A 22,638-nucleotide genomic window follows, 5' to 3' on the forward strand; every position below is an offset into this window, starting at 1 on the left:
TTGCTACCATATGGATGTTTGATGCAAAGAACTTTCTGTCATACTAATGTTAGTGTGTGTTCTAGCAATTAGATGATTGTTTTAGGAGAACTTTTCAAATGTTTCAGCAAAATTTGACTAAACTGATGGTGCTGTTATGAAAAGGTTATCCAGAGAGCTCACGACTTTAGCACTGCAAAGGCTGGTAGATTTGTAAGGCTGATAGACTACGTGTCTATTTTGGGAGCTTCTGTAGAAGACAGCTTAAACTCCAGGGAAGGGAGAGTACCTGCAAGACCCAGAGCACAAAAATAGGTTTACTGCATTTCAATGCTCTTTAGATTTGGAAATCCAAGAGTTGTCTGAAAACCTGAGTTTATCAGGCTTTTGTCATTCTTAGTCAAGAGTTGATGAGTCAATCCAGCACAACTAATTGGAAATATGTTGAATATTTTCACTTAGAGTAACTGTGCATCTTCTTTTTGTGGCCCATTTATTTTTTTCCCTGTTGAGACCTGTGCATTTTCATAGAATGAGATCTCAGTCTGGTAAATGAGTGAGTGTTTGATCTGATATGCTCAAGTATTAGGGGCTGCACAGGAAAAGAAAGGATTCCTTGTAGTATACATCAGGATGAAAGTGACCTATGAGTTTGGGGCTTTTGGGGACAGAGAAATAAGGAATATCTAATGGCCATGGTGCTTTGGGATGGTGTATTACAAGGTATAGAAAGCTCTCAGTCTGAGTATAGTGATAGGGAGATAGCACTAACCAGATTCTGCTCTGATACACACCATGTCTTCTGGGAATGTAAAAGGTTTAAGTATAAAGAGTTGAATGTGAAAAACTTGACTGGGAATCCCATCTTTGCAAAGAATGGTGGCAGTCTTATAAAGATAATGTTTGTAGAACTGAAATACCTCCTGGCAAATCATTTAGCTACTATATTCTAGAAGATAAAAACAGGATGTTTGTTTGAAGATACTAAAATGCTCAAGAAATTAATACATCTGGATGTTAGCTGAGAAAAATGACAATTCAGAACAAAGCCGTGATATGACTTCACTTGAGGGAAGTGTTTGTGTTCAGCAGGATGTCTATGGATTTTTGAACATATAGTCTTGGAAAAGAAATTTTTTGCAAGGGCATATTGTAGTAAAAGAAGGGGAAATAGCTTTAAACTGAAGGTGGATGAATATTTTCAGAAGAAATTCTTTGAACTTTGAGGAAGCAGCACTGGAACGGGTTGCCCAGAGACGTTGTGGATCAACATCCTGAGAAGTGTTCAAGGCCAGGTTGGATGGAGCTCTGAGCAACCTGGTCTAGTAAAAGGTGTCCCTGCCCTGTGGAGGGGTTAGAACTTGATGACATTTCAAATTCCTTCCAACCCAAGCTGCTCTATGATTCAGTGAATGCAGCCACTCTGATTGGTATAGAGGCAACAACAAATACTGTGGAGATTAAATTATTTTCTTTCATTAGTGCAGAAAGTTGTGACATTACAGGAAATTGAACTTGGATCTTCCAAGTTTAAAGTTTTTGTTCCACCAGTGTGGTGTTTTAACCCCAGCCAGCAACCAAGACCCATGTGGCTGCTCACTTGCTCCCTCACAAGTGGGATCAGAAGGGTTGAAAGCTAGAAAACTCATTGAAGTAAAGACAGTTTAATAGTGAAAGCTAAAGCCAAACATGTGAGCAAAGCAAAATGAGGATTCATGTCTTCCCAGGGGCAGACAAGCGTTCAGCCACCTCCAGGAGTTCAGGGCCCCATCACAGGTAGCTGACTTGGGAATATGAAACGCCACTAAATCCTAACGTCCCTCCCTTGCTCTTTCTTCCCCCCACTTTATATACTGGGTGTGATGTCACATGGTCTGGAATATCCCTTTGGTCAGCTGGGGTCACCTGTTCTGGTTGTGTCTCTTCCCAACCTCCAATGCACTTCTGTCTTTCCTGCTAGAGTGACCATACAAAAAGCATATAAGGCTTTGGCTCTGTGCAAGCCCTGCTCAGCAATAACAAAAACATCTCTGTATTATCAACCCTGTGTTCAGCACAAGCCCAAAACACAGCACTAAAACAGACACTGAGAAGAAAATTAGCTCTAGTCCAGCCAAAACCAGCACAACTGCAGAATGCTGCCCCTACTGTTCCCATGTTAAATTTCTTTGTGTTTCTTTCACAATGTTGATCAACCTGAGAGCTACCAAGGATGCAGAAAATTAGTAGTACAGATTAGGTAAAAACTCATAAGAATTGCTCTCAATTAAGAAAAGAAATTTTTAACAGCATATACTGAAATATGTCCAAAAGTGATATCAAAAAGTGTTTTGAATTATCACACATTGAGTATCTTACATGAAGTTTTAACATAAATTGTTGAAATTCAAGGTCTTTGTTTTACTTTTTCATGGGGAGCCATTATGTAGCTAGGATATCTGCCCATGAATCATACAGCAGTACTAATTTCCCATTTCCTTTGCACCTGAAAGCTGAATAAAGTGGCGGGGTACCCCTAAAACAGAGCAGGTAACTAACATCATCTGTAGTGTATGCTCTTCGTAGGGCAAAGGTGCAATTGTCAGATGCTAAGGTCCTATATCAGTGCAACTGAATGAAGTACTCAGCTGTTATAACTTGGTGAGCTGATACTTTTGGAGATGGTCTATGTGTGTCTTTATGTCTTTATTCAGTTCTATATACATTGAGTATTTAAATTTTGGAACATCTGTTTTTGAGAAAAAAAATATGGAGGTTTGAGTAATTTTCACAGTTCATGGAAAAAGGGTAGTTCTTAGGTGTGGTCACATTTTACACTACCTTAATTTTAAAAGAAACAGACATTTCCCACAGTGACTTTCCTTACCCCCAAACCCACCGAATTTTTGCCTTTTTACAGTGAGGAAATCCTTGAAAAATGTCAAATTCTTTGAAAAATGCTAATATCGTGCCTGAACAATAAACATTATCCATCTTGCATGCAAAATTGGAGAGTTCAAGAGAATCAGTCCTTTTGTCTTGAAAAGTACCATGTGGTTCACTCTAATTATGCAATCAGTATGTCATTTACTGTTCTGGTCAAATTAACCTAATATGGATGCAAAGTAATAAAATGGCATAACAAGATATTTTTGTGTAACAAAGGACTAGCATATGCACGATACATTAATGATTGTGAGGTTTCTGTGTTCACTTAAGGACTTACTGGAGTTTTCAGACTAATAGTTGATATATGAAAAATGCATACAGAAGTAAAAAATATAGCAGAAGAAACTTAAATTAGAAGTTGCAAGAATTGATTAGCTGATCTTCTGTCCAGCAGTCTTACATGGAATTAAGTGTAGTACACAGAACTATTTGTGTTAAATTGAGCTGTGAAATCCCTGTCAATGGATAATGGTGGAGTTGCTAAAAGCTTACATGCTAAAAAAAACCAAAAGAGATAGGACAAATGTATTAATTAAGTCTAGTAAGTCTGTTTCATATAGGAGGCAGCAGTGTGGTTTAAGTTGTGCTACTGGTTGTGCTAGAGGCTGGTGAATTGTTTTGGGAAGATATCACTGCACTGCCTGTTTTGTTTCACTGTCATGGATTTCTGCAACATTTTCCCAAAACAGGATATTGACTGAAATGGGTCATTGGTTTAATTCATTACAGATACCTTTCTAGTTTACTACAGTCATATTTAAATACTCAAGGAACCCATTTGTAGCTGTTCGTTACAGACTCAGTTTTACAACTTGAAGATAACACCATAGTGTACAGAACATGCTAGCAAATATTTTATTAAATGTATCACTAAATAGGTTGGGTGTTTTTGCTTGGCAGACATCTCTCTTTAATGACTAACTGTCTATATTATGAAACTGGACATTTCTTCTGAATAATGAGGTAGACAGATCACAAATCTCTATTAAAATTTACCATTACTTTCATCCACTATCTGAGAGAAACTGTCGTATATACATAATTTGAGCAGGTAAAGAATTTGGCCCTAACTCTTCTGCATGCAGGTTGTAGAAGTGTGTGAAGAACACAGCCTCAGCACATAAGATTCCCTTATATGCTGGTATTTCTTACATAAGATCTGAATGGCTGACTGTATTGAGCAGATAAATCTTGTTTGACTGAATGAAGGAGAATGGTTGCAGTTCACTTTGGTTGTGTGTTACTTTTCTATTCAAACATATAATACAAATGAGTACTGAAATATATATAAGTATTTTAATCTGTGTTATTTATTCTCCTGTGAAGGATTCCAGAAAGAACAGAACAACTAAATTGTCATTACAGGATGATCAGTGCATGTATTTATCCCTGTCTGCACATCCTTTCACATTTTTTCCTCCTTTTACAGGTTTCCTCCTTTCACATTTCTCCTTTTATGGGTTTAAACTGTAGCTTTCTAGATGCCTACTTCCAGACTTGGGATTGAAGATAGTAGAATTCTAATTTAATTATGTACCCTCAGGGAATCAAGTGGTAGAGTAAAAGAATGTGTGGTGTGTTTCACACTATGCACTGTATGACTTGACACTTGACAGTTGCAAAGTGTAATTCAATGCAAATTGAAAATTTGCAAATTGCAGTTACAAAATGCAATTCAATGGTTTTATTTCATTGCCATGTAGAAAAAAGTCAGTTATTAAAGGCATCTTAAAGTGTGTGTCTGATCAGGACATATCTTAGGGACTTGATGTGTTCAATTTTAACATGTTACATTTACTGTACCAGACAGTATCTAGATGTAATAATAAAATCTGTGGTTCTGTTCTCATAATTATCCTGGAGTTGTATGGTTTTTGTTTGTTTGTTGTTTTCTCTTTTTATTTAGATGCAGAGCCTGAAAGGTGGTACAGAAGCATTAGCCCATTTGGACCACTTAGAAGCTGATTACTATGATCTACAGCTTCAGTTATATGAAGTGCAGTTCGAGATCTTGAAATGTGAAGAGCTGCTACTGACAGCGCAGCTTGAAAGCATCAGAAGATTGATGTCAGGTGCTTCATTATTTCAATTAATACAAATCTGTGAAAGATAATTTTCTTCCTAGGAGTCCACGGAAGCCTGTGGGAGTGAAATGAGAACAGATTCTTTGGCATGTGAAGAGGTGCAAAAGTACTGTTAAAGTAAAATTTACACCTGTTTATAAGGCATATACATACACATAAAGAAGTTCTGGTATGGTTCTCATTGCCTGTATTTGAAAATTTGCATATAAGATATGCAAACTATGTATGTTTGAAGAACTAAGATGAGGGAGGAGGAGATGTCTTAATTACTGGACTTGTCTGAAAATACGCAATATGCATTGATATTGCTCATTTTTTGAAAGTGACGGGTTTTCAAAAGCTATATCTGCAAATGGGGTTCCTTTTGCTACACTTGAAGCTCATATTGTTATCTCAGATTCAGAGCAGCAATGAAAACCTTATGCTTCCAGAACTATCCTACTACATCTCACGTACTTAGAAACTGTGAAAAGAGTACATGTAAATCATACAGCATTTTTCAATCCAGTTCTGTCCTTTAGACCTTTTTATTTTTAATGTTTGTATTTAAGCAAGCCTTGTTTTGCTGTTTTTAAGAGTGTAGGGGTTGAATAAAAAATTTTGCTATGGATAGAAAATTCTCCTAAGAGAAGTTTGAAGCTGGGTTGTATTTTGAGTTGCCACTGGAAAAGGAGAAAACAAAGGTATCACAGATTTGTCTCACTGTAACAGTTATCTCCACCTTTATGGCTTCTGATGGAAACAACTATAACTGTATGCTTGGAACATAAGGGTTGGAAATTTTGTAAATGAGTCACAGAAATGTGGCAGCTTTGACTGGGTAGATAATTAGTGCTTTTGAGGTAGATAGATTTTGGACTGGGAAATCAGACATGTAGTTTTGGTACTGAAGATGTCTGCTCATTTATGAACTGAAAGAAGTCCCCTGAACAGGAGATAGAGAAGACGTGTATCAAAATCCTTTGTCTTTGGTGTAGTAATAGTAAAACATCTGGGCTGTCAGAGACTAAGCTGTAAAAATGTCACAGGGCAATATAATTTGTTATTCATGTTTTCTCCAGAATCTCAGAAAAGACCTCAACCCACCCTAATCCAAAATAAAACCCTCAGACACCTAAACCATCACCCTGTTCCTTCCCTCACGGCAACAAAACAGTTCACCATTCTGGCTTCCTTTGCTATTTTAAATTTGTAAGATACTGCTTAATAATAAATCCAAAACTATCCCATAGGACAGAAGATGAAAAATACAGTTCCTGAATGTCTGGGAATTGTTCAACACGTGAAATTACCTTCTCAAGCTTTCCTTAGGTAGATAGAACAATTAATGTGAAAAATAATGTGATGTGCAAGTGACTACATATGTTTCAGACTATTCAATACCAAATCTGAATTCAAGCATCTAAAACATTTAGTGGTCTTTCAATATGTGTTGTTTCCTATGACATCAAAAGAAAAGCATGGACTGGTAAACTTTATTTTTGAAGTGTGCTGATAGTCAAGTAAGAGACTTTGATTTTGCACATCTGTATGATTTGAAATTTCATGTGTGTAAGCTGAGTAGATGCTGTTGCTTCTCTCTAGTCTCTGACTGTAGTGGTTCTGCAGAGATAATTCAGAGAATTCTCGACTGATGTTTTGAGAGCATGGTTAGAATTTACTGCAGTTGGCTGTGACCTAGAGGAACATCTTTGTAATAGATACATCTTTGATAATAGATTGTCATATTATGAGCAGCATTAGTCATTAAGCCAATACCTGCATTGAAATTGAAAAAACATGACTTTGTTAGGTAGAATTTACAATTTATGTTACTCATATGAAGTATGAGTACATTCTTGTCAAAATGGTTTTGTGATGAGTGAACTTCTATATTTCTGGTTTTAACTTTGCATTAAAGTCTTGTAAAGCAAAATTCAGGTGTAAATTCTCCCATTTTATAACTGCATGGTGAAATACAATTATCAGACATGAGTCTTCTTCTTACTCAGTGGTATCTCAAAGGCAGTTCCAGTGACTTGACAATTACATATTGGTGAAGCTTTACAGGGATTTTATTTTTTTAAGCTGAGTGCTGAAGTAAAGGGACTGTTTGGTATATTTTATTAGTTTTTCTTTTAAGGTGAATATCTTGCTGTGCTTTATTGTCTGGTCCTGCCATGGCTTCTGCTGAGCTGAAATCAGCATGGCAGTCGGAATTCTGGTTGCAGCAGAGACTGTACACACAAATTACATGAAGTGACAACTTAATGACAACAGCTTTTAAAATGGACTGTGTACTGAGGGAAATCCTGTGCCTTTCCCCAAATAATCAAGTAGCTGAAGTAGGAGAAATTACAGTCCTTCTGAAAGTAGTTGAAAAAAAAGTTTGATGTTGCTGTGGAATAGACACTTTACAGACATGCCAGCTGCATCTGCCCGTTTCAGACAGCAGTAATGCATTTCCTTCTTGCTGTATGACAAATATATCCTACTTTGTATGCCAGTGGAATAAGAACAAGAGGTCTTCACTGCTTCTTCATCCCAACATCTTCAAGGATTTATAATCACCACACTTTCCTTCTTGGCAAGAGATGAGAAGGCAGCATTTAAAGATGAGCTCAGTGTTATTCCAAATGCTTCACTCAGGAAGCTAAAAATCACGAGTGTTGATAAAACTATTAGTAATTACCTCCTTTTCAGGCCTATAATGCTTTGAAGGATTGCCTTGAAATTGCCCTCCCTCCCAGGAGCGGTGACTGGGACATCAAAAACCTGTGGGAGGATTTTTGGTGTCCTGTTGTGTGAGTCCCTTACATGAAATTACAAGTTGGTTGTAACAGAAGAATCTCATACCGAGGACTTCAGATAGTCTTGTCTATCCTGAACTTCATGGTGAACACCGGAGAAAATTGCTACACACCTTGGGTCCCTTGTGAGACCCAAAGACATGCATGGGCATTGTGTTCAAATTAGGCTACACATTATAGCTGTATGTTTAAAATTGCATTTGTGTTTTAATACTCTGAGCTTGCCTGAATAGCAGGCTGAGCTTCACTGGTATTAATTTCTGTTCCTCATAAAGACCTTAAAGCTGCACAGTGCCTTGCTGTGTAATGCTTTTCCTCTGACCTATTGATTTTTGGTAGTAGTCCTCTGAAAGGGCTGTGGCATTCTTCTGCATCATATCTTGCAAGTCAGTGGGAAGGTTGTTGTTGAGGAATACAAAATGTTAATCAAATGCAAACCATTGATTTGATTTTTTAATTTTTTTTTATTGCTGACATCTTTTAAACAGAGAAGAGAGATGAAGTGGTGTATTATGACACTTACGAAAGTATGGAAGCCATGCTTGAAAAAGAGGATATGGCAACATCTGTACACTTGCAAAAAGAGGAGCTGCAAAAGTTACAACAAAAAATCCGCCAGCTGGAAGCAAGGCGTGGACGTATTTCAGCCAAGAAAGCCTACCTCAGAAATAAGAAGGTACTGTTTTATTGCCTTTTTTTTTTTACATAATTAGCAAATTTAATAAAACTTCAAAAGGTTTCCTTGCAGATACAAATTTTCCAGAACTCTTGTGGATTATGTTCAATGTAAAGGGACTGTTTGCTAAAAGTTGTTTTGCAGAATACAAAATAAAATAGCATGTATTATTATATTGATACATTTAAGATTCTGTTTACCTTTCTTGTAGCTGTAAAGGAACCTTCAGTTACTTTGAAGTCAACAAATAGAAATAAGTTTATTAAATAATCAGAATACTTTCGTGCAGGAAGTCCATGCTAGAATGAATGTTTTTAGGGACAGTAAAAGTATCAGCATAGTTTTGTATATGTTTGCCGGAAAGAAATTTCAAGTGTGGTTCTCACTAGTGAATTCTCTTTTCATTCTCTTACCATCCTTTTAAACTTATGTCATGTGTTGTTGATACTCTGTGTTTGGCAGATCTATATGAAATGCGGTCTGTATTCTTAATTTATAATTCTGGGTGTGCTATTTAGGTCAAAGTTTTGGGAGACCATTGTAATAATTGTTAGAAAATCAGTTCCACCCCACACTATGTGCTGTAAAACTATGCAGAAATGTCAGTTGATAGGCCTCATTCTGGTTTAGAGTGATTGGTCGGTTTGGTTGTGTGTTTGCAGTCATGCCCTTTATGTGAAAATGACCCCTTCATATAAAGAGTTCTAGCAGATTGACAATAAACCATTCAGGTTTTGCCTTCCCTTCATAACTAATATATATTTATTTCTGTATTGTCATGGTTTGACACTGGCACAATGCCAGTGGCCCCATGAAAATACCTTCTCCCTGGTGTCTACTGTGAGATGGGACCAGGAATAGAGCAAAGCAGGCTCCAGCTTAGGAATAGAAGGAAAAAAACTTTATTAACCTACAATATATAAAAGAAACACACAAAACTCAGGATGAAAACCTTCCAAACATTCCTCCTTCCCCCAAGCAAGTTCCCAATGCATCACAGTAAGACAAAACCTTGGACTCTCATTCAGTTGCCACGCCTCAGATCACCAACTCTCAGTCCATCAACACCCTTCAGATAATCAATTCTGAGTTCATGAAGAGGAGTCCTTCTTGTCACTCATGGCATCACCTGGAGAACATCTGCCATTGTGACCTCTTCCGCCCATGTCCAGTGCTCTCACCGCTGCACATGGACCAGAGCTGCTTCTAGGGTTTTCCTTTTAAGGATGCTTTGTCCAGTTCCAAAAAGAGCACAGTCTCTCACTTTTGGGACACCGTCCCCCCCCAAAATTCACCCCCTGGGGCCGAGGGGTCTCAGTACTGAACTCTGTTGCCTCTCAGCCATTGCCTCCCCCTGTATATTGTCTCTGTGTCACAGGAAACATGGTTCTGTCCATGGCTATACAAGAAAAGTCCAGTTAAGGCCACTCCATCCTCTCCTGCCACCTAGTATTCTTCTCTACTCATTCAACTGCAGGAGGATCAGCATTTGCAAGGTTTCCGTCATCTGAGAAAAGGGTTAAAAATCTCAGGCTCTGCCTGTCCAGAACTCCCACGGCTACCGGGCAACCCCCTTCTCCTTCTCGCCGGTCCTGCTATCAAATTTCAAGGTGGCACCGGCACAAACACCGGCTTTCTCTCTCTCCCTCCCTCCCTCTCTCTCTCTCCCCCTCCTGGGGGCAGAGTGGGGAGAGGGTGGCTGCCCGATGCCTCTTGGCGCTCCTCCACTCTTCCATCCTCAGGGCCAGGCTCACCTCACCCTGCCGCATGGCTTCCCCTCCCCTGCCCAGCCGCAGCAGCTGGGCAGGGGGGAGGTCTGAGCTCTTTCCCCACCGGAACCCAAGAGAGGTTTTCCTGGGAGTTCTCTGCTTTTAACCCCCGTATTCTCAGAGGCGTATCCATGTCCCCAGTGGCCACACCAGGTGCCAATATTCAAATCTGAGCACCTATTGGTTTGACCACAGCATCCCAAAAAACTCACTTCCTCCCAAACCATGACATGTATCTAAATCTGAAGCATAACAGAGCAAATGAAAAGCTGTTTATATATAATTTTATGTATTTTATTTTTTGTATTTTTTCAACCACTGCCTGGTTTCTAGTTAAGCCAATATGGAGAAGACTGCAAATGAAGTATTAGAAGAGAGGTCTCCTGTTAGCCGATTATGTGAAGTAGCATGCTTTGTCATTGTGTTTGTTTTACATGAGTTTGTAAAGAGAAAAGGTATCAAGAATGTTGTTAGTATTTTAAGAGAATTTACCAGTCGTGTTACGCTAATGTACACAGGCTATAGTATAATAAGATATTTTCTCCTGGATATGAGAAGACATTGCTGGCACCTTACAAAGTAGACAAACCTGTTTAAAAGTGATAACCTGTTTGCTATTCTCTGCTTAACTTATTGGAGCTCACAGGTCAAGAAGAAACTCTGAAGCAGGAATAGAGATTTTTTTTAGCATGCCCATATATCCATATAATGAACTAATCACCTTCAGTGGCTCATTTGTTTCAGTGTTGTGCTATGATAGAATACCTTTTTAAGCTGAAGGAGTTGGCTTTGGCTGTAGCAGGAGTATCAGCATGCCTGGTTGTGCACTGTGACGAGATGCAGAGCTGTGTGTGGTAGTGTTGCTTTTCTGCATCTGCATGCAGGAGTGGTACACTTAGATCTTGTCAACATTGTGCTGGAAAAGCTGTTGGCTATACTGCTTTCAGGACCTGAGGTAATGTCTCCATGTGGAACTTGGGCATTATACTGCTCTCAGAACTAGTTCCAGCTTTCATACTTATGTCATTGACCAGCATAGTATTCTCTGCAGTTGAGTGCTGTAGGGAGATACTTAGCCTCTAAGAAAAATCACAGAGTAGAACAATGTGTGCTTAAACTTACAGGAGAAAATAAATTACCTTTATTTGAGCAAAAAGAAAGGGCAGAATCTGTTGTGTGCCATTGTGTAGCACTTGTTGGGCAGAAAAGAATATGGCCATTTTTTAGCTTCTCACTGCTGGATAACACAGAGTCCTTCTAAGCTTTATGGCAATTACCTGGAAATGAGAGCTCATAGATTTGTCTCATTTCTTTAAGCAATCTTTGCATTTTCAATGGCCTTTCTAGTGATACTGTAAAACATTCATTAATGTTATTTATGGTGCCTGATGTGAGTACTTGTATTTGTGGGTAAAAAAGGTGTTCTTGTTCTGAAGTATTGGTAGGTTAAGTATGCAGAACTGAGATACAGATGGAAAACAAAAGCAGACTGTAGATGGTGAGAATGAGGGCAGTGATGACTGAATGCTATGCGAAGAAAAGTGACTTTTTGAGGGTGAATATGGAAAGTACATACTGTGTGGTAAATCTCTGTGTCTGTCTCAATTAAGAAACATTTATTGTTGAACTGAGATGAGAGTGTGCTTATTGCTTTTCAGATTGTGTTCCTGACTTCGCGTGTTTCAGCAAAGTATCTTAAAACAGGCTTTTAAACTGGTGTTCTGTTTTGGATTGGGTTGGTGAGATTTTGGTGGCAGATTGGTGGGGTTTTTCCTTCTTTTTTGTTGTGGTTTTTTTTTAAGCTTGTCAGTTCTGTAGATGAAAACAAAAGGTAAGTTATGCATTAAGTGGTGTATAGGACAGTCTTGCGATATGTTTAGAAATTACAGTCTTTTCTCATTATCAAGATTTTGGCAACTGAAAGTGCCCTTAGGAGAATGTCTCCTTTCTAGCACCAGATATCAGGATTAAGGAAACAATAGGAAATTTTTCTCTGTCATCAGTTTTATTTTTTGGAAGAAGGTAATTTCATCATCCAGGTATTTGAAAATTTTTCTATTGAGGAGATAACACAGTGAAAGGGAATAAATTACTCTTTGTTGAGTAAAATGATTTGTAATTTAAATATATGCTTCAGTGACTGTAGTCTCTATTTTGTTTTTCAGATATTGCCTCCCTAATTTTGCAGATGATGTATTAGTTTTTCAGTGGTGTTGTCAAATAATTGTATCAAGCTTTTATTTAGAAACTTTCGTTAGAGGCTTATTACAAACATAATTCAGTCATGACTCTTGAATAACTGAACAGGCATTTTAAAAATTTACGATTTTATGGGGTTTGATATTTTTCCACTGTAGCACCACGAGTATAAACTCTTCATTCTCTTTTTAATACAAATCTGATTTCTTTGCATTTGTTGAACAATCATTTCCTAATGTTCTTTTGTGTTGATGACAGTGAGTTATTAAAAATAAATTTTTGATAGCAGTTTAACCTTTTTTCCCCTTACTTCTAGAGAGTTAGCTGTAGATTTTTCATGCAGAAAATTGCTATTGTTATGCCAGTCTACCCCCTGCTGGCTGCACATTAGTATTAATTAGATAATCATATGGAACAAGCAGCTGATTTATTAGGGAGCTAGATTCATAGCAAGGAGTCAAGGTGAAAAAAAATGGTATAGAATGTATCTCGAAAACTCTGAAAACACAAAGTTGCGATGAAATCAATTACTTTGCACCCGGAAAGAGTATTCTTTATCACAGGCAGAGTGGGAGAAGCAACTGGTTAGTGAAGCTGTTTAGGGTGTGTTCATAATGTGTGCTTTCATCTAGGAAACTTCCTCGCGTGCTTTTGTGCTCATTTAATAGGACATCTTTAGAAAGCCACATTTTAAAGCACAGCCCGTGCCAAAATAGGTGTTACGAAGATGCAGTGACAGGTGGGAAAGGCTTATTGGTATTCTGTTACTAACTTCTATTACAACAACAGCAGCATAAGGCCGTAACTACACTGAATGCTTCTAGTAAAATATGGTTTCTGCACATGAAAAGCTAGCCTTTTAATTGGGATGTTAAAGCTGAATGCAGGGCTAAGGAACTAGTTAGATATAATACTAATGGAACTAGTTAGATATAATACTAATGCAGATCTCTTTTACATATATTCCATGTTACTAGTCTTACACATTGTAGTTCATGCAGTGACAAAGGTTGAAATGGTTCCTCAGCTCTCCCTTTTTGTCTCTTTAATAGAAGTACAACTTGACACTGTGAAATCAGTCAACTGATTAAAGAAAGAATGAGTATTATCTTGTTGCTTTCCCAGTCCCATACAGTTGATCAACATATTTCTTGAGGTGTTGCTCTCACTCGACATAATTTCACAAGGAGGTGGTAAAATCATCCCTGAAGGTGTTTGAGAAGTGTCTGGATTTGGTGCTGGATGATGGTTTAGTGGTAACAATGGCAGTGCTGGGTGGACAGTTGGACTGAATGATCTTAAAGGTCTTTTCCAAACTTGATGATTCTATGTGACTGCTGTGACTGCTTCCCAGTGCTTAGAAGTAAGGACTGTCTTGCATGTGCAATAGACCTACTCATACACACAATTATTATGTTTGGTTTTGTTGTTTTGGTGTTTTTTGCAAGAGTTCATTGGTATATATTGAACTTGTCGTCTGCTGTAATCATCCAGTTGGTTTTCTTACAGCTGCCATTTGGGTGTTTTTAATTTCATCCTTTATTTGATGTCCCTTAATCTTGTCTACAAGTAGAACCCTGTATTTGTCCCTTAGAAATTGCAACCTTTCCTTTTTTTCTTAGACCATTTCTGTAATTAATTAAGATTATTCAGATTTCTGACCCTGACCTGCAACATGTTTTCAGCCCCTCCTAATTGTTTTTATTATTTCATGTCAAAGAGATCTAATTACATTGAAGTAAGTTGTTTTTTAAAACAAACTCAGCACTAAATACATTTTGGTCAGGTGTGTCCTCTTTATATAATTAAAATATCTTTCATTATTGCATTTAGTCAGAAATGTTTAAATACTGATGCTAAAGTGAATACCTTACATAAAATTGTGCCCCCTGAGTATCTGAGACATGTCAAAAAACCCAAACCATGCTTAATTTACATTTTCTCATTATTTTATAATATTTGCAGCCTAAATGAAGAATAAACTGTAAACTAGTTAGGAGTATTATAGAAAGTTGTTCGGATTTTCTGTTAGTATTATGTTGCTTGCTGTGTTTTTGAAACGCAGAGATGAAGTATTTTGTACTTTTTCAGCTACAAATTAAATTGATTGACTGTTACAGGATTAACTCTTTTCACCAGGGGGAAAAAACCTCCAGAAAGAAATACAAAACCCAGATATGTTTAGCTGTATATATGTGTCGATTTGTTAGAGCAAGTCCAGAGTAGGTCCACAAAGATGATCAGAGGGTTGGAGCACCTCTCCTGTAGTGACAGGCTGGGGTTGTTCAGCCTGGAGAAGAGAAGGCTCTGGGGAGACCTTAGTAAAGCCTTTCAGAACATAAAGGGAGCTTATAAGAAAGAGGGAGAGTGCCTTTTGACATGGACAGATATTTTACATGGACAAGAGGGAACAGTTTTAAACAAGGAGAGATTTGAATAGTTGTTAGAAATTTCTTTACTCTGGGGGTGGTGAGCAGCTGACACAAGTTGCCCCAAGAAGTTGTGGATGCCCCATCCCTGGAAATGTTCAAGGCTGGGTTGGATGGGGCCCCGAGTAGCCTGGTTTAGTGGAAGTTCCCTATCTGTGACAGGGAGGTTGGCACTAGATGAGCTTCAAGATGTCTTCCCACCTAAGCCATTCTGTGATATACCTCTGATAAAAGTGAGCCAGTATTTGCACAGAAATCTTTGCTTTAGTCAGTTACCTATATACAGCAGCAATATTGATGATTTTGCTTTCCTATACAGGAACACTGGTTCCTTTTTTCATGTGATCAAAGCGTGTCCATAGACAACTTGCAGAACAGCTTTTTCTGCATTTTTAAGCATCCAAAATAATGAGGTTTCTTTATTCCTTTCCCTCCTTATTTTTGTGCTTTACTTCATCAGCTCCCTCAAGCAATGCTTTTAATGGCAAAGCTCTTTTCTGAACCTACCCAAAAAGTCATACTAAATGATACTTGAGAACCCCATCAGCTCCATGCTCTATCTGGAGTCACACTTCAAACTGCTAACATTGCACCTTCTTGCACAACTGTGAGATTTGTTTATGACTGTACGTCTGACTTTGTTCTAGTTCTGCGTGGTGCTTGTACCAGGTCTAATTCTGTTGCTCATACTGTCCAATTTCCTGGCCCTCAGTATCATCCAGTGAAGTTGTCTGTCTACTTGAAGTTTGGCTGTTATCCTCTTTGTCAGCTGTTGTAACATGGCCTAGTTTTTTGCTTGTTTGTTTTTAACATATTCTTATTTGCAAACAGTGCAACAAATTTTTGTTTTATATGAGGTGTTGGAGATGTGAACTTAGTGGAGTAAATGAACATGCTGAATTGTAACAACTTGATTCTAGCCTGTGCTTTCAGAGAGTACATGGAAAAGATGATTTGACATCTGTAAATGGGAAACTGTCTATTTGCATAAACAGAAATATGTGGTGCATTCAAGAGTTAGTTATTTTCCATGGGTGCAAATACGTGGGGTTAAACAAGGTCTTTATGAAGTGTTGACAGATTGGTGACTTTTGCTACTCTTATATTGGTCCTGTAGAACAGACTTTCCAAGCAGCTGTCACTTGGATCTTCTTTTTTGATAGTTAAAAATAATAGATTTGGGGTCGTCTGACTTGCTTTATCTTTTTAGTTACAGTTCATTGTAAGTTAAATGAGCCTATATGAAATAGGCTTTGCAGTTTCTATTTTTCTACCTGCCATTTGCTAAATATGACATAATGTAAATCTGTATTTAAATTGCATGCTTTATAGGTTGTGGTTTGTGTCCCTGCAGGAGATCTGTATTGCAAAGCATAATGAGAAGATCCAGCAGCGTCACCAGAGCGAGAAGGAGTACAAAATGCACCATACTGTTCAGCTGGTAAGTTTGAGTTTTCTGCTGTTGAGCTTAGCCTGTCATTAATAGCTGGCATTCCTCATTATACATTAATTAGGGGAGCATTCAGAGTGATAGCTCTTCCAAAAGATGCTGTGTATCCCTGACCTTTGCACCATGCACAATTTCTGTGTCATATTATGCTGGCAAGGGGGAGTATATAGTTGTGTTAGGAAGACATGGGAACCAAGCAAGTAGAACAGTTCTTTATGCTAGATTGACATTCTGAGTGTTTTGTTATGTTTCTCATCATGTGCACATACATGATTCGGAGCATCTCTGAATGCCATGTTCGCTATGCTGATAGGAGCAAGGAAATCACACGTATTTATTCTTGAATCTTAATAAGCTTGGTTACTACTTTTCTTCCTTCTACAAAAGCAATTACTGGAATTATGTTGTGTAAACTTGTAGTTCCAGATGGCTGCTCCATGATTTTTTTATAGTCTTGTTGCAGAGAATAGACCAGCTGGACTCTTATCCTGTACCTAATAGGCTTATCTTAAGGAATATTCAAATTTTGGACTAGGTCTTGGGAGCTGATATAGTATCAATATTTGATAAAGATCACTGACAAAGATGCATTGAAATCCAAGTCACTTTAATTCAGGCTTCAATTAGATTAGTGAAAGTGATTCTATTTCATCCTTATACATTTTTAACATTGATATTTTTGTCCAGGAAGTCAGCTGCATAATTTATTTTGTGGAAAGGCTACCTGTCAAAGTCAGTATGTATTGGTATATTCTTTAAGGAATTGAAAAAAAAATTTTTTTTCATGAGTTCTTATAATAAGGCAGAGGAAGTTACTGTGTGGACTGTAGGCCATTTATCAGTCGTACAAATAAGACTTGACAAAGCCAAAGGACTTCATTGTCTCTCAAGTACTGCAGAGCTTTATATTATGGTGTTGCTTGCTTTAATGATATAAAGAACCTTGGCTAATTTTTTATGTTATTTCTGGTAAAAATGTGACTGAAAAATTCTAGCATTACAGTAAAATAGGTTTTAAATTACTGGATTTCATTAAGAATTTTGAAAAGAGGGAGTCCAAATTTGAAACCAAATAAGAATTGCAGTTTCACCATTTTACTTAAAAGTGAAACAAAACCAAATACACAAGTCGGCCAAAAAAAAAAAAAAAAAAACAAAAAAAAAACCACCCCTTGATTTTGAGACTCCTTCAGGAAAAGTTTGATCTGAATGCATATGTAACATTTAGGTACAGTGATAGAACTACTTTTCTTCCTTTCTTTATGTTTCTGTTCTAACTTCTTTGGCCATTGTTCTTATTTTCTTTTACCACATGCTTTTCCTTCTCTTCACGTCTTTCTGTTTTCTGTCCTTACTATTTTTCAGACATGTTCTCATCTTTCTCTCCCTAATGCATCTATACTTCCTTCCTTCCAAATCACAGGAGTTGGCTTTTTGTGAAGGACACCAGCCACTAACTGACTTATGAAAATGGCAGGCAGACACTGCTTTTGTGGTGACTAAATGAGTGTAAAAGGTTCACAAAAGTGATCAGAATTTTTGATTATGAAGATAAGCTTTCAAAAGTAATATTAAATGCTGTGAGTCATTTTAAGAATTAAAGCTACTAGTTTTGCTCAGGGTTTTTGCTTTGTGGTCAGCTGTTACATCACTTTTCCTGATAGCTTCTGAACTTGCCTGCAGTGAATTTCACCTTCTGGTAATTAGCTTCCATTTCCAGTAAATTTGACTGAGGAGTGAGTGTTTGTTTCAAAGGTGCAGTAACTCTTGCTGAAATTGTGTAAGAAAGAGTGATTAGTTAAAGGAGATGTACCCAAAGGTATGTTTTCCATGAGGTAAAATCTCTGCACAAGTAAAAGCAACTGTACCAGGCATGAGGAAGAGTTTCAAACCTTTACTTAAGTGCAATTATGTAAAATCAAGCTGGATTAAGTAACAAAAGCTGGAGTAAATACAAACTTATATTTACTGTTGTAAATGTAAGGATGAAAACATTTACTTAATTTGCTTGCTGTTGGGTTCAAAACTTTGTGATGCTGAGTTCTGTGAATTCTTGTACTTTGAGAATACTAATACAGCTTGTTTAAATGGACAGCCTTGTGATTTGGACAGTCATTTTGTTATTGGAGTGAGGGGGAAATGATACTGCTTTGCTCTCTGGCTAATTTATATAACTTAAATTCAGTGGGACACCTCTAAGTATAGCATTCTGTCACTTGTTATTTCTCATGTCTCAAAGTAACAAGTCTACCAAGTGTTCCTGTTTGAGATTGAAACATTTTTTCCTGTTTTGCATTTCTTTGACAAAACAAACCAGGAAATGTATACTATTTTTTAAGGGGAAGTCAGAGGCCAAATTTTGAGGTTGTGTTCATTTGAGAAGTATCTTTTTAAGTAACTTTTCACATTTAGAAGAAGAGTTTTTTTCCTATTGAAGCCAAATAAAGCACTGGATGTAATATTTACATGTCTTCCATATATTTTCTCAGAAACGAGATCAGTTGCAAGATGAAGAAGAAAGAAAGAGCTCCTGGGTTAGTCAGGAACGACAGAAAACCCTGGACAGACTTCGTACATTTAAGCAGGTAACGGAAGAATAGTTTTTCTTTTCTGGCTGTTTTCTTTCCTAAAGAACTTCTCACTCATTCCAGTACTGGCATTCACTTTCCTATTAGTGATTCTTTTTCATTGTATAATTAACTGGCCTTTGGAAATTTCCTGACAAAATATGGCATTGGTAGTAACAGATTCCTCTAGCTGTTGCATTCCCAGTGCCATAATAAGGTTCTATTTACTCTTGCACTTATACCTTGTGACAAGACAATTGGCAAATATTCCTGAGAAGTATAATCTAAACAGTACTTCCCACAAAGAGCATTGTCATCTGACCTGGCACCCTGCTGCTGATTGCTAGAATACCTGACCCTTCTTATTACAATGGAGGCATCAGAAAATGCATAGAAGGTGGAACGAAGGGGAAGGAATAAGGAAAGGACTGAAAGTGAAAGAAAACAGAGACTGTATTAATTGGTGAAGACTTTTTGTTGTATACATTAAAAAAATAAAGGTATGAGAAGTTTCTTTGCTGGGAAGTTTTCTTCTTCAGTGGTATTTCAGAATTACATTCATGTTCTTATTGTTTGCAAGGCTCTTGAATTTTGTAACTTCTGTAAAATGAAGCAAATTTACTTATTTTAACCAGCAATTGTTCATGAGCTGACTTTTTCTACTAACATACTAAGGCTTTAGGCTATTGCTTTAGGCCTTCCACAGTTGTGCAAAAACTATTACACCTGTCTTTCGGAAGCAGCTTAATTTTTTGCTTTAAAAAGGCTATGGATGAAACTAATATGAAAAGACTGATAATGAGGCAGCAAATTTAAGAAGTAAATTAAGGCTAAAAGTTTTTGATGTTCTCAAGATATAGCTTTTAAAACAGTTTGATTCACATATAAGGCCAGTGTATTAAGTCAGGACTGGTCTGCACTTGCAGAGGGAGCCATTGACCAGGTTTAGAAGACGAAAGCAAGAGGGAATTTTGAATTTTAGTTTCCAGTAAAAACCAGTTTTGAGTGTGTAATCTGATTCTTAGTAAAATCGTAATTCTAAACTATGTATTTCACTGATTAGGCTAATTAAATCGTGGCTTAAATAAGAAAAAGAATTACAAATAATTTTTTGCATAAAGCTGGGGATATATTTGCCTTGCTTTTGCATACAGAGCAAAATGAATATTGTTTGTCAGAAATGACAGGTACATAAAATCTAAAATAGTCCATTGCAATGGCTTACGTAATTGTCCATACCTTATTCACTTTAGCGGTACCCTGGGCAAGTAATACTTAAATCAACCAGACTGCGGCTGGCTCATGCAAGAAGAAAATGTGCAGCCAGCTCAGTGCCCTGTGTTGAGCAGTCTCAATCTTTGCCAGCAACAATACAAATCCAAGAGAAGAGTGAGGAGGTGGAATTGGAAAAAGCAGTTCAGCCTTTGCAAGTGCAGGAATCCACAAGCTTAAAACAACTTCAAGATGTCTCCTTGCCTCCTAATGGTGTTACCTCTGAACTGCCCTGTGTTAGCACTTCTCCACTCACCAGTGACCAGCTTCAGCCAGAGACTGCTACTGGAGTACAGCTTCCACCCCCTTTGCCTCCTCCACCTCCACCTCCACCTTTGCCCTCCAAGGAAGATGCCACCAAATCCTTAGAGAAAAGTGACAGCTTTGTTAAACGTCAGAGTGTGGAGAAGGGAGTCCAGCACTCTTCTGGTGTCCCACCAGCACATCTGTTTGATAGCAGTCAGCTAGTCAGTGCCAAGAAGAAGCTTAAGAAGACTGGTGATATAGAGGGTTTACAGAGAAGAAGAGGTAATGTTTTAATTTCTGCATATTTAATTTAAAATTTGTTGTTCTTAGTTTAAACATTGCAGTGCACATCAGTTCATTTTTAAATTATTGTGTAGGAAAATATATGCTGTGATTAATTTATTATTAATGGGAAAGTTGTTAAATCCTTTTTAGCTGAAAGATGCTGGCAACTAGGGCTTTTACGACAGCATGGCATACTTGTTCAGTGAAAACACTTGTGAAATTGAGTCTACATTATCCCATGTTAGACTAGATAGAAAATGGACCTAAATGCTGTTGAAAAGAATATTTATGTATCTACTTACTGCTATTCTGTGTTTCACCTGGGGATGCAGTGTTCTATTTAATAACAGAATAACTTTAATTTTTATGTGGTCCTACTGTTTATTTTACTCGCATTTTATCTTGCAATTTTTTATAAAGCAACTATTGTGTGTACAGTTTTGTATGCATCATAATATGACAAATATAAATTCAAATCAATTATTCCTCTTAAGAATATTGTTCCTGTCTGCAGCAGCACTCTACTCTACACTGAGATGTTCCAAGTTTTTAAGTGGCTTCAGAAATTTGTCTCTCTATGACAGACAGGGACATTACAGTCTGTCCTCTCTCCTTCAAATGTGCAATACTGTATTCTTTTATATTTCTCTTTTCATTGTGTTTTTTCTGTCTTCTAGGCCTTCAGTAGGACAGAGAAAGCTTATTCCTAAATGCATAACAGGTTTTAAAAAGCATATTGTACAATATACAAAAAAGAACCTGGAGATACATACGTATTGATAGAGAGGTGCTGCACAAATTACATGCTAGTGTATGCAAAGTGTTTAAACTTTATTATGCTTTATTATAATGCATTCTCTGAGGTGAAGATATTTCCCACTCATGGCCCTTACAAGAGCAAAAGCCTGATTTTTTTTTTTGCAGAAGACTAGTTTCAAAATTAGGGATAAAGAAAGGATTTGCCATAAAGAACTATCTCTGACTTCTTTGTTTTCATTACTTATAAAGGAAGGCAATTTTTATAACTGTGCTGGGACTAGATGCCAACAAATACATGAACCCAAAGAAGCGACAAAATGCATGCTCTTGCAATTGACTATATTGCTGCTTCCCTTGCTGGCTTGTGGAAATAGTCATGCAATAGGTGAAAATAGCCTAAAAATGCAAGTGGAAAGAATGGATCCCACAGTCCAGTACATAAGACATGTATTCATTACCTGAGTTCTAAAGTAAAGAAAAGTGATGCAGTAAACACTTTCATTATATTGAAATCCTTGCAGTTTATTTGACTTTCCTGACTGCAAACAGAAAAGCCACATTGTTCAGAAAGTTTTTCTTCCTGATAGGAAGTTAAGTGGTTACAAAAATTACAACTGTCTGTATAAACCAGCTTTGCCCTGGTAATAAGGAAGATTATTTAGAACCTAAAACAGTATTGGAGCTACCATTATATTTGTAGTATGGGACTATCATATTAATAGTATGCTGGCACTTTTTGGTCTTGAGGAAATAAAAATTAAAACTGATAAAATTTTGTGAAAATAATACAAAGGTCTTTTGATTTGCTGCAGTGAGTTCCCCGATGGATGAAGTGCTGGCTTCCTTGAAACGTGGCAGCTTTCATTTAAGAAAAGTTGAGCAGAGAAGTCTCCCTCCTTTTCCTGATGAAGATGATAGCAATAACATCTTGGCACAGATCAGGAAAGGGGTGAAACTGAAGAAAGTGCAGAAAGATGTTTTGAGAGAATCCTTTACAATTCTGCCTGATACTGACCCTCTGACAAGGAGCATCCATGAAGCATTGCGAAGGATTAAGGAAGCCTCTCCTGAGTCAGAGGATGAAGAGGAGAGTTTGCCTTGCACAGACTGGGAAAACTAACCTGTAATTAAGCTACATTTAAAGATAATATTTCTACAACAGTTTTTTATAACAGTAGCAGCTAAGCCTCAGGTTGTGCGTTCTGG

At 37.4% G+C, this 22,638-nt stretch overlaps 1 protein-coding gene across 1 annotated transcript in view; it reads left to right on the top strand.

The window, feature by feature from the left end:
* Positions 1 to 22,638, top strand: part of JMY (junction mediating and regulatory protein, p53 cofactor) — a 65,977-nt gene that overhangs the window by 34,891 nt on the left and 8,448 nt on the right. The window contains exons 5-10 of the mRNA XM_059492065.1: positions 4,814 to 4,979; positions 8,269 to 8,456; positions 16,208 to 16,294; positions 18,793 to 18,888; positions 20,124 to 20,670; positions 22,245 to 22,555. Coding sequence (XP_059348048.1) covers positions 4,814 to 4,979; positions 8,269 to 8,456; positions 16,208 to 16,294; positions 18,793 to 18,888; positions 20,124 to 20,670; positions 22,245 to 22,552 — 1,392 coding nt within the window. The 3' untranslated portion in view covers positions 22,553 to 22,555. The remainder of the gene's footprint in view (positions 1 to 4,813; positions 4,980 to 8,268; positions 8,457 to 16,207; positions 16,295 to 18,792; positions 18,889 to 20,123; positions 20,671 to 22,244; positions 22,556 to 22,638) is intronic.

This window comes from Ammospiza nelsoni, chromosome Z, assembly GCF_027579445.1.
Source record: "Ammospiza nelsoni isolate bAmmNel1 chromosome Z, bAmmNel1.pri, whole genome shotgun sequence".
In the NCBI taxonomy this organism is placed as follows: domain Eukaryota; kingdom Metazoa; phylum Chordata; class Aves; order Passeriformes; family Passerellidae; genus Ammospiza; species Ammospiza nelsoni.